Source organism: Varroa destructor, unplaced genomic scaffold, assembly GCF_002443255.2.
Source record: "Varroa destructor unplaced genomic scaffold, Vdes_3.0 BEIS01000004.1, whole genome shotgun sequence".
Classification (NCBI taxonomy): Eukaryota; Metazoa; Arthropoda; class Arachnida; order Mesostigmata; family Varroidae; genus Varroa; species Varroa destructor.
The window spans coordinates 39,099,057-39,112,061 of NW_019211457.1; the positions used below are offsets into that span (position 1 = coordinate 39,099,057).

Genomic DNA, 13,005 nt, shown 5'->3' on the forward strand with positions numbered 1-13,005 from the left:
GAGGTATTGTGCAATAATGTAGTCTTCGGCTGTGAATACATAAGTAAAACAAGATGAAATTCAGCCGAATAGTAGGTATGGATTTTAGTATATACGCCGTGTTTGCATCTCTGAACTCTTTACTAAATTTTTTAATAAAGGAACCTAACGAACGATCCTAAAAATTGATTGGTTGCTGAAATAATGCGCTTGCCAAATACTTGAGTTTACATTTTTTTCCTTTGATTTCTGATGTTTTAGTTGTCGAAAAATACAGCTGAAAAAAGACGCGCTCTAATAAATGCAAACTGTTTACTTTGGAAGTAAAGGTTGATTATAGATACAGTAAAATTATAATTACAGTTTAAAATATATTTGAAATTGCGCATTGTCAGAATCTCCACTCTCCGGTGCTCTTTATCCCAAAATTGAACCCCTAAATGCAATTAAAGGAATAAAATAGATGTATTGCTTTGCCAGCCTGTAAATTAGTTTCTGCTGTGAAGCCGTACGTGTAATTCGTTTTTGAAACATAGAACCTAAATTCATTAACATGTCTCTATAAAAGAGTTTCCCCAACCTCCGTGCGTCTGCAGACTGGTCCGACGACAAATCTTAACACATTCAAATGTTTGTATGTGTTTAGCAGACACCTGTCACGTAGAGCTTTTTCTTTTTCGTCTGCTGATTGTGCGGCTGCAGCACCATCGGATAAAAAAGGAGATGTGTCAGATGGGGCAACAAACAAGCAATAGACAGTGTAAGCGAATCGACTGGATCTAACGGCTGCAGAATTAAGTGGATGTGTTCGAAGGTGAATTCCTGCTAGCCACTACATACAATGGCACACGACTCGGTTAACTTCGACCCTAACCTCTAACCATCACTGGCTCCAGTGACGGCCCCCACCGATTACCAACTGGGTAAATCGTTTACTAGTGCTGTGGCCTCTCCTAATGCTCCAATAATCCATTCTACGACGTCTGGTTGTGTTTGTTCTCTTCACTACGGCTGCTGTTGCCGTTGCCGCTCCAACCATCACTAGCACTGCGCTCTCCGTTCTGCTGTGCCTACAGCCCTGTCACTGTGCTGTTGCTACCAGTAATTGCTGCTGTTTAGCCGTTGAGATGGCTAGTTGACAACAGCTGTGTCGTGTTGTCGCTATTGTTTCGGACAAATATCGTATACTGCTGTTTCTGTTGCTGCCAGGCCTGCCAACGCTGAATATATAGTGACTGAATGAGTGACGATCGTGCCGATCGTTTTCCTGGCAGTGCATCATTGTTCGTTAATGGAATACAGCTAACTTGGCCAGCTCAATGCCATATTGTCCATTTCGTGCTGGTGCTCATTTGCGGTTAATGTATTACATTGCAGCAGTTGCGGTACAGTTCCGTACAGTGATTGTTGTCAGTGCAGATTGACCATTGCCATCCGTGTCGTTAACGCCGTCAAGCGTGTTAGCATTTTGTCCGTACGACATTAGCAGCAGCTGTGCGATCTACTGCTGCTGCTGAGACTGCAGCTAAAACTGGTCCTTAACAACGAATAACAATCTCCCTAAAACAACGAAAGATTCATCTGCCATCGACCACATACAACGGTGGCAGCAGAAGAAGAAGCAGTAGCATTGGCATCATCGTCATCATCACCAGCATCGTTTGCCGTGTGACTGTGAGCCCTGTTACTATTGGTGCCGCCTGTTTGATTCAGTGCTGATCGCTGTGCTGACTGCAGTGGCAAAAATTCGAAGCAGTAGTTGTTGGTCATCGTGTCAGCCGCCACCTGCCTTGTGCTGCTAGTAGCAGCATCGCAATGTTGTCGTGGGTAGCAAAAGCCTTCTCAAAGTGAAGCGGCGGGCCCTGTCCGTTCCAGAACATAGTCTTTCCTTATATTGAGGGCTGAGGTAACCGTGCGTAACACGTCGCTACCCAGTTTCAAAAACAGTAATAGAAAAAATAAGGAAGACCGCAAGTGGCTAAATCTGTGGTATTTGCAAAGAGTTTTGTTTTGTGTGATGGTAGCCACAGCCGTTCGTGACAAACCAAATAAAAACGCAAACAGTTAGAGGATCGATAACGTGTTTCTGCGTGTGACGTCGTTGTCGTCGTCGTCAGCAGTGAGTTTCCGTTAGTGTCAGTTGCACAAGGTACTGTCTTGAATATCCCTTTATAATATGTAAAGCTGTTTACACATCTAGCAGGCATGAGACAATGTGTAAGTACAACTTGGGTTGAGATAAGAACTCAGAGCTCTGCTGGGCCGATAGCACGTACCAGTAGGTTCTATGTGGTCGATATATACAGAAGCCCTTCCATCTGGCCTTTATTAGTAGCAACCAGCAGCAATGCTGCTCCTTGCCCCCTTCGAATGTCACTGCTGCCAGGTACGCTTTTAGGCCTCATTTAATGGCAAGCATCGCAAGCTGACGCCTAGTGACCGTGCCTGCGGTAACGATGGCGTCAACCACCACTTTTGCCATTTATTGTAATTTAGGTATCAGTATCCGCTGCCGCCTATTCTGTTGCTACACTATTCACAAAGCAGTTGCATAACTAGTAGTCGTAGGTGGTCTATTGGTTGCCACTGCGTCTCCGGAAGCAGCGATGGACGGAGCGTAAACAGCCCGAGTGACGTGAAGTCACTGTAACCACGACCACCAAATCCTTCTATGTATGTGCACATATATATAATAACGGATGTAACGCCAAACATCAATGTATGTCATATGTAAGGTGCCCTCGTCGGATCCTCAAAAGCATATGACCAAAGTGAGTGACTAAATGGCCGGTCGATTTACTCGCAGGCCAACAAGTAAAACAAATGTCACCAGTCCCAATTTAGTAATACCTCGCAAAAAACAATAACCACTCTACTTTGTTTATTGTTTGTTCGGTCGGTTTCTGTCGTTCGTTTGACGAAATACGTCGAGAGAAGGAAAGACACATGTGCGCGACTGGACTGTCAGTGTCTCGTGACAAATTCTATCTATGCGTAAGCTTTATGGCGCTTGTGGTGCTGACATTATTCTCGAGATCACCTGAAGTTACTACAGCAGACTATTGACTAAGCGACAATGAGATTTTCTGCTTATCTTGTTTGGCTTCTGGCGGTGTTTTTCTCGCATCTGTTTGCTCTGGCTTTTTAGCTGTTTCGAACACTGCTGCCGGCACAGAACGTGTGGTGCTTATAAGTAGGCAATGTCTGAGTAAAGGATTTGCTTAAATGGGGTAAGATCGTTAGAGTTCCCTCGAAGAGAAATTCTCCTTGGAGAGAGGAACAAACGGGAGAGTTAAGTTTGCTGGTGCTGTAGTTTTCCAAACAAATAGCAGAAGAAACAAGACCGCTAAGTGGCGATACTAGAGGATCTCAAATTATAGGACGAACTCAGATGTAAACAATAACTAAATGTTAAGGAAAAAATTTCAAAACCGTTAAATTTGAATCCCCCATCGTAGAAAAATAAGAAAGGTAATAAACATCTAAACGTCTTGCTCTAGAATGTGTCGTTCATTGTTTGATTCTCTTTTTTTCGTATGAAGAAAATTGACGTATGTATAACACGTAGCGTAGAGAAAAGAATATGCTAATGTCTTCTTTGCTGGATGGACAGTAGCTTATCAGATGTGCTATTAGATGATATTTTATCTCATAGTTAGTTGTATAAACCGCTCACATTGTTTAAGCTGAAGAATCCTAATGTTTTAATAGTCGACAGAGGTATAGAAACTGAACAACCAAAAAGATTGAAAACAATATTCCACTCCATATATTTAACAGGGTTACAACAGATGCAAGCGTCCACGAGGGAAAGCGAACCGACACATTATGCCACTGATATTAACGACAAGGAACTTCAGCTCTGTCTCTTTATATAGCAAAGGAATACTTATATACGAAGCTTGTGGTTTGCGGGGGTAATAATTATCCTATTGATATTCGCCAGCGTTATGTTTGCAAGGCCATCGGTTTCGCTAGCTGTCGCTATCTCCGTTGCCGCTACTGCTTCCAACAAGAGCAGCGACAGCCTGTCCGTGCGTGAACTAACTTTTAGGTATAGCTAAATGAAGGTGAGTTGGAAGTGGCCAAAACATTTGACGTAGATATCGAAGCAGTTACAATGATCCAAAGGCAACACGTATACCATTATTGAGTATAAAAATTAAATATGTAATTTTTTATGCTAGTGATGCCTATCGATTTTTCTGAGAGGATTCCTTGTGTGCGACCTCTTTTATCGAGATGCCGTAGCTAGTTACCTGGATAAGCATCGAGGATCATTAGATGAATCATACGACAGTGCTTCCAGTAGATTTCCAATGTCCACTTTCTTTCTAGACAGTGCAATTCGTAAACTATGTGCCTTTGTTCATTCCCTCAATTGGGGGCCTCTGGAAAAAAATCAGCAAAAAACGTAGTCATCCATCTCCTCCTAAATGACGCGACATTTGCTCAGTTAAGATTAAGATTATAGCATAGTTAAATATACAGTAGCAAAACAAAAAGACTCAAGAACGCCTCCCGACTTTATGTTAAAAATGCCACGAGAGTTTGATGAAACGATGAACTCCACGAACCGGCTTTAAATTTTTTTTTATTCGTAGCGGCTTAGTTATCAACGCTTACGCCACTGATTCTAGTTAGTAGAGTTCACTAAACTCTTACTAAAAGTGGATTCTTGCATCTGGAGGCGTCGTGGGCACGTTGAATATTGCTGTAAAAATGAATTTTTCTGAACTGAGACTTCAATTGAACTCTCAGTTCTATTCTACGTACTTCTTTTTGAAACGAGAACCGTCGAATTCAGATGGTTAAGATTAGAAATATCTCCTTGCTAGTAGAATCTAAACCATAGATTGTGTGACAGAAAAAACAGCGCTGACTTAGACGGCTCATTCTCCCGTAGACTTTTGTTTCATTGATGATCTCCTATGATACTCTAGTCTTATTCATCGTCCTTGTCCAGAGCCATATGTATGTGTGTGTATGTGAGTCAACTTCGAGCTGTAGGACGGCTCATACCGGCCGGGCAGCTACATCAATCAAACCAATTACTGTGTTACTACATGAAAATATAGCTTAAATCTGTCAGACTTTCCAACAGGGCGAAAAAACTCTTAGCAGAAATAATATGGCAACTAGTTATAACCTTCCGTTGTATTTAGCTCAAACGGTCTCCTAGTAAATGCGATCCTATCACATTACATATTTCTGGCCAATCCTCGGGCATATGCTCATACAGTTTAATCATATTTGGCTAGGAAGTATTTTGTTAATCTTTGCGCTTTTTTTACATCCTTTATGTATTAAAATGTATGTTTTTACTGGGTTAGATTATGTCTTTTAAAAATGGCTTACCTCATAAAACGAGTTTCCTAGGCATATCAATTTAGGAGGCGTTGCTGTCTGAACAACACCAAAGATCGAAGAAATGGTTGACTTTTTGAGAAGCACATTTGTAATCCAAGCGCTCCAAGTAAACTACTCAATAAATAACAAAAGTTGCATACTTGTTGTTCTTCGATTGAAAGAAACCCAGATAAATACAAAATTTGTTTGAAGTAATGGTTAATTGTTTATTAACGGAGGTGAAAAAATAAATACATAATTATTCTTCAATAATTTTGGATATCAATTTATTCGAGTTTTTGAACTAATATAAGAACTAATATATATATAAAGTATATTTAATATAAAGTAAATACGTGTAGTCAAAATGCCTATATGTCAGCCAGGAAATATCCCAGGACATACATGTTACTTCCGGATACGCTGCTATCGGCACTGTGCAGTAAGCTCACTATGTGCAGTGAAACAGCCCGTTATGCCGATTGGCTCTTAATCGAAATACCTCATCGTCCATATGAAATGCTTCATCCCTATATGAAAATATTTTTAACCAGCTTCCACTGGTTAATTCTAGCATAAGGTAACCGAAAAAAAAAAGCAACATATTTTGGCTTGTTAGGAAGAAATATACTTATTTCACGAGTTTTTTTTTGCATCATTTCTGGTGACGTCCTAACAAGGTAAGAAATCTTACATAGTTTAGAAGTGTCTGATTGATGGACCACCTCTTCAAATTCACACTATAAGCTAGTTCACTAGATAGTGATGCAAACATCAAAAATGCATAAGAAAGCATATGAAAGTGCCATATATAACTGCCATCGGCCGCATTAAAATGGCAAAAAAACCTGTGGCCAAATGAAAGCAGCGTTCTTTTAGAGCTACTCAGAGGTTTAAAAGGCACAAAGATAGCAACGTTCGAGAAAGGGAGGTTTAAAAGGTTGTTACCCGCATAGCGATTTTAGATCAATAACCTTTGTAAAACGTAGACGCTCAGCCGGTGCTAGATTTCTTGCTCATTGAAAGGTACAAGCGCGCTGCTATTTCTGATGACATTGCAGCACTTTTTTGATATGGATACCATCAAAAGTAACACTTAACCAAATACGAAATTTAGTAAATTTACTAAATTTTTAATACTATCATTACTACTAAATAATGTCACTGTAACTTTATCAAATAAGTTACGTGCGAGTAAATATTTGCTGCATAAATTAGTTTTCTCTATATATGCGCTGTATATGTTTATTACTTATTATAGTATTATGTCGATTAAAATTAATCCCATCATTAGAACAGAGTAATCTTTCTGCCAAGATGTACGCTAACTCCGAAATCAGCGACCAGACAAACTCGTATTATGTTTGTCTATCCTAGCATGTGTCAGCTTGAACTCATGAATGATTCTATGCTGAAAAGCAACGCGAATATATTAACGCGAGAAAAATACGCGCATGCATAGCCGTTATCAGCAATACCGATTATTCTAATATAGATTAGAAATGGACAGTACTCATCCAGTGCTGGTGTTTTAGGCTGTTGCATTTTATCAAAAAGTCGTATACCTAATGGCTAAATGTTTCAACAAAAGCAAATCGTTCTGTATCCATGTGGTCCACCATGTAGTCATTGTAAATTAGAGCCTCTACATGTTAAGATGGAGTCACGTCTATTTAAGTGAGTATAACGTTATTACTTAAAGTTAGTTAAAACGTTCATTATGCGCTTGGTTTCAGGTATCTGATTAATATATTCGTTGTAAAATATATACGTATATTAAGTATTTGAAGCCAAGAAGAGTCAAAGGGAGATCAGTATAATCGACATACTATTTTTTAGAAAATTATGCCAATTAGCTAATCATTGTTAAGTATTAGTTAACGCGTGCTTCTTTTGTCTAGGCTAATACAATATTAGAGAATCACGAATTTACCAGTCCCCGTCAACATTTCTATATAGTTGTTGAATTTACTGCGCTGAAAAATAACTATTATTATCGAATAGAATTAAGTAAATTGTTATCGGTTTAGAACAGATTATAACTAGACTAACTAGAGTGTTAAATGCCAAAAATGGTGAAGAACATAACTGTTAGCAACCGACAGCAAGCAATGGTTTTGCCGCAGTAAAATTAAAATAATATATAAATTTTACATACAAATTTTGCGTGTTTACATAATGCAGTGCCTGAAAGAAACCATACAAGTAATACATTGTACAGAATACATAATACAGAAATAAACCAATACAAAGGAAACAACATAAGAAACTTAAATTTGTTCGTAATCAACGATTACGTATCTGGGCTAATATTTGGCGCCATTTCTGTGTTCGTACGTATCAAGAAGATACTTTCAGGTCTATCGCTTCAACGACTTACATTTCGGTCGCATTCGCGTTTGCTGGAAATATTGTGAATATCTAGAATATAGCACAACAACATTCCATCATGTCGGAATCGGGACCTTACAACTATTCCTACATCTTTAAGTATATCATTATTGGTGACATGGGAGTCGGCAAGAGTTGTCTGCTGCATCAATTCACTGAGAAGAAATTTATGAGCGACTGCCCACACACAATCGGCGTTGAATTTGGTATAATGCGCTAGAGCTTATATATTCCATTCCGTGTAGTTTTTTCAAGTTTCATATTATTATTATTGTTGGCAAAGCTACTGTTAACATAAAAAGAACAAATTTGTTATATAGTACTTAATGTCCCTTTTTACTTATATTAATTCCTGAATGTACCGTTCAAATAAGTTCTTTACTCAATGACTGCTGTTTACAACTGATCATTTCCTCTAAACGCTGCATATTTACATCTTAAATCTGCGCCCATTCACTCATCCAAGTTTAAAAAAATGGCAATAAATGATACAATCTCTCCATAGAATCTACTACTTTGGCTGGGTGTTGTCAATAGGTACCCGTATCATTGAGGTCGCTGGGCAAAAGATCAAGCTGCAGATATGGGACACTGCAGGACAGGAACGATTCCGTGCTGTAACTCGTTCTTACTACCGGGGCGCGGCCGGTGCCCTGATGGTGTATGATGTGACACGTCGCAACACCTACAACCATCTCAGCAGCTGGCTTACGGATGCAAGGTACATGCTGTACTATGAAACTGTATTGTAGTCTATTATATATTAAAAGCAGGACATTCTTCTATCTCCTAAGGACCCTAGCCCTTATAGATTGTGTTGGCTTCGCGTTTTCAAGAACTATCAGACGAAACGATTGATATAGACTGAGCTGGCTTAGTTTTATTAATAGCAAGACTCGTCTACAGTCCTCTGTGCAGCGCTTTTTTTTATCCGTCTCGTGTATAATACTTTTTGTATAGAAAGCAGGCAGGATAACCTCTTTCGCATTGTGTGTATTCTTTAGCTTTTCTCTATACTTTTCACTGCCTTTGTTATTAGTTATTTCTTGTATTTAAGTATTTAATTCGTTATTCATACGTATTTTTTTTCGTTCCGCTTCACTCGCTTTTGTGCGCTTTTCTCCCTCAGGAATCTAACGAATCCGAACACGGTGATTTTCCTGATTGGCAACAAAAGCGATTTAGAGGCGCAACGTCAAGTGACCTACGAGGAGGCGAAGCAGTTTGCCGAAGAGAATGGGCTAATGTTCCTCGAGTGTTCGGCTAAAACGGGTGAGCGCGTTGAAGACGCTTTTCTCGATACGGCGCGCAAGATCTACCAGAATATTCAGGATGGCAACCTCGACCTCAACGCAGCGGAGTCCGGTGTGCAGCACAAGCCACCATCGAATAACACAATTCTTGGCAATATCCAGGACAAAAAGGATTCATGCAATTGTTGAAATGAGTATAGCCCCATTGCTCCTAAACACAAGACATCTTCTGCTCAACCACAGCGTCCACGAAGTCCAGCTGTCAAATGGGCAAGTATCTATCGCCCTTGTTATGCTTGTATCACTCGTTGATGAAATGTCGGGAAACGAGAAAAAATTATTGGTTCTTATTATTACGATTGCTGCTGTCATTATTAAAAATTACAGGAGCAGATACACTCAAGATGATTCCCAAGGCGGCTCATTGGCCCGTCACAACTACTAATTTTTTTGTCCCAGAGAAACTTAATTGTTTATTATACGGATATAACACTCCGATTATACATGATAACATCCATCATAACAATAGGTATTAAATGTCAAAGAGTAATAATTGGGTGTGTGAGATAGGATGAGAATTGTAAGAAACATAGGAACACGATAAAACGTTGAAACAGATGACCGGAAACCAAGAAACACAGAAGACACGGTCGAACAAGGTAAATAAATATGATGGTAAAAGGTTGAAAAACGATCAGTTGGCTGGTCAATTGACAGATGACTCGTGTCGTTGCAACCCATAAAGCCTGTGGCAGATTCTTTCTAACTCTGACATTACGACTACATTACTTCGTGTTTTAGGTTTTAAGTGGTGTTCAGTTGGTGGCAACCGGGTACTAGACACGGCCTGTAAATCTATACTATAATTATCAGACTGAATTTTGCAAGAAGAATGGATGTATGTTTTATCTCTTTGCATAAATATAGTTACTTGAGCAATTAGACATAGAATTGCATACGTTCACAGACAAAGAAATCGCATTAATTAACCGTGGGCAAATGCCACAACAAGCGCATATCCCTGTTCAACTAAAATGAAAATCAGAACCTTACGAGCAACTCTCAGCATCACTGAAACAGACTAGGTCTCGTCGAGGTGCCGTTGTTGATACTGCGTAAGAATGTTGTGCATTGATGTCAAGTACTTTTGCCAGCTTACTTGAAGCCAACGAATTGTGAATGCAGCAAGATTCCTTTGTCGGAATACAGCTGCTCGCGTTTTGCTACAAGGAGAACGAGGTGACAGCGAATCACGTTCTTCCGCCATAACCCAAGTCACGAGTAAAACATGACTGTTATACTAAGATTGTTATACTATGGCCGACAAACTCTACCGCGCGCAAGTTATTAAAACGCAACTCTAATAAATGTAGCATACGGGGGTCGGACGGTTACCGTGAGGTGGAAAGAACAAGTGATCAGAGCCTTCCCTCGATATTTCAAGTCCTTCACTCTGTCCCCCGGCTGTATAGATCCCCCTCTTGTAAAAAACAATGTGTAATTAATATTAAAAAATCACAAAAATTACCACAAAAGAGATATGATACGTGAAGATAGGACAGAGAAAATATAATTACACATTCCTAAATAAATACACACATCTATGAGGTGGTCTGGAAATGACAATGGTTATGCCCGTCCAGCGGGCGTATATAGTCGTATTATCAACAGTCTGTTGAATAGGAAGCTTAGTACGGTGATCAGAAAGAAGACAAGGCGGTATAGGGCGAAAATAACAGATAATGTGATTAAAATGTATACGAGCATATATACACAAAAATGGAATTGCGCCATACAAAATGCAACGATAATGAATCGAACAGCTGTTAACTGTATGTGGCTTGTTTTCGCTACTGGTGATAAACAAAACAAACGGAAAAAAAATATTTTATGGCGAATTAACAAAACCATTGGAGGACGGTAAAGGAACTACAAGGAAATGTATGTCTCTTATTCTAATTCCATATTTCATCCTTTTTCAATCTAGAAGTAAGCTTGAGCAAATACAACTTTATGATTTGAGGAAACGTACATTTATAACAGAGAGAGGCATTCGAGTAGACGTCGCCAATAGCTTGAAGTCCTCCGATAATTTAGAGCCATCCAAAGGACAACGAAGTGATAAAAATATCATAATGGTAGAAATGTTTATTCCGCGCTTGTCCTCCATGGTTCATCGTAAAGCTTTTTAGCAGCTAATAATTATGGCGCGTCAAGGTTTTCGGTTATCTATAAATAAGCAAACAAATAAACATAGCATAAACTATTTGGCATACCAACTGCTAAAAGTAACCAAAACACACCGAATCTGCTCTGCTTGTGTTTTAATATATATGTCTATATATCTATAGGCGGACTACAGTCAAACTTGTTTGTGGACTGATTAGCAGTTGGTGCGTCGTATATATATATATATATATATATATATATATATATATATAATGCATTAAGCCTATAAAAATATTAATATATAAAAATATTGAAGTATTTGGGCTCCCCTTGAGCAATGTCAGCATACACACACATGAATACACAAATACAACAACACAACCGTAATTATTACTGCAAATATTGCGCTAAGTGAAATAATAATTATATTATGATGACACTCTATATCGAATATATATTTAGCAAGAAACAGGGCAAACTGCGATAAAAACAATGACATCATCATTTGTACTGTCCGTTGATCTAAAGATTAAAAAGTGGCAGTGCGACTGCATCGATACAACGATAGGAAACTTGAGACAAATAAACTGATGATGAGAAGACGCATTCATGGTGATGAGGTACAGAGATAAGATTATGAAGATAAAGCTAGACACAATGAATGGAAACAGGGCGGCTGAGGGTAGCGAGAGGAAGATATATATAAGAGAAGGTGAAAAACGTCAAAAGACGTTGAAAAATATATTGGACAGAACGTTCGAACTAGGTGACAAGACGCTAACGATCAAAATAGAAGTGAGTAGTTTATCGTCAAGACTTTTATTCTTAAAAAGCGAAAGTATCATTATTATTATTTTAGTTATTATAAAAATAAATCCTGCAATGCAGCTTCGGAAGTAATTGCAATGCGTTTGTAATTTTTTAGGTACATTAACGTCTTCGTTGTGATATTTTTGATGCTTACTTAGAGAAAGATCTCAAAGTACACCTTGTGCAACTTTGTGAAGTACTTAAGCTGAAAAAAATTGACTCTCCAAATTTCAAATAGAGCACTAACGTGTGACATCATAGTTATCCTTGTTTTGATCTATCGTAGAGTACAATATATCAAGTCTAATAAGCATATTTAGAGTTTATGATTTAGTATGTGAAAAATTCAGGACGAACTGTTGTGATTTTGCCATACTCTTTGCAAGGATTTTTTTTTGCCAGAGGAAGTCCTTGTGAAGTTGAGCGTAAAAACACGACACCAATATAGTGCGATGTTTTCCATGAATGGACTGGCACCTATTCGAGCAATAAAACTTTATTTAAAGTTTTACTGTTTAGTGTTACACCTCCCACAATTAACAACATTACAGAATTTAAACTAATTACTGTGCGGTTATTTACTATTTACCTATAATTACTTATGATTAGCTATTAGGACTTCACGAGCTAATATTTTAGCACTTTTGTAAAAATCAGATATTTACTTTCTACCATGTTTTAATGCAAAAAAAGAAACTAAGTATAAATTCACTCGCACACATAATCAAATTATTTGTTAGCATCGGGATAGCTCACACAGCTTAATATCTAACTGAAAATTTCAAACATTGCTAGTTAGAGCCCTGTGATGCATCGAGCGCTTAAGCAATGCATGTAAAGAAATTAACTATAAATCGAAGAACATGTGTTCTACTTCCCACTTTAATAATAATTAAGACCAGACCCAGAATATATATACTAACTATGCTAGCTTGTAACTAATATGGCTAGTGCCATGATGATGCAAGGCTTTGATGCATTACGGTACATAACTATTTAAAAAGCAGATATCCAAATGATATCGCTGTGCTTTTCAGCATTGATAAAGATGCAA

The 13,005-nt window shown here is 38.5% G+C and overlaps 1 protein-coding gene across 12 annotated transcripts; it reads left to right on the forward strand.

Moving 5' to 3' along the window:
- Positions 1 to 659: 659 nt before the first annotated feature.
- Rab14 (RAS oncogene family member Rab14) lies at positions 660 to 12,047 on the forward strand. Of its 12 annotated transcripts, none has more exons than XM_022801654.2 (5): positions 660 to 3,209; positions 3,760 to 4,049; positions 7,674 to 7,925; positions 8,257 to 8,440; positions 8,849 to 12,047. In XM_022801654.2, exons 3-5 carry the CDS (start codon positions 7,778 to 7,780, stop codon positions 9,159 to 9,161), a joined length of 645 nt encoding a protein of 214 aa, XP_022657389.1. In that variant the 5' UTR covers positions 660 to 3,209; positions 3,760 to 4,049; positions 7,674 to 7,777; the 3' UTR covers positions 9,162 to 12,047. The 12 variants fall into 12 exon arrangements, 11 of the variants coding, with proteins under 11 accessions (XP_022657389.1, XP_022657394.1, XP_022657393.1 ...); XM_022801659.2 differs by having other exon boundaries at positions 660 to 2,098; XM_086987715.1 differs by having other exon boundaries at positions 673 to 793.
- The last annotated feature ends 958 nt before the right edge of the window (positions 12,048 to 13,005 follow it).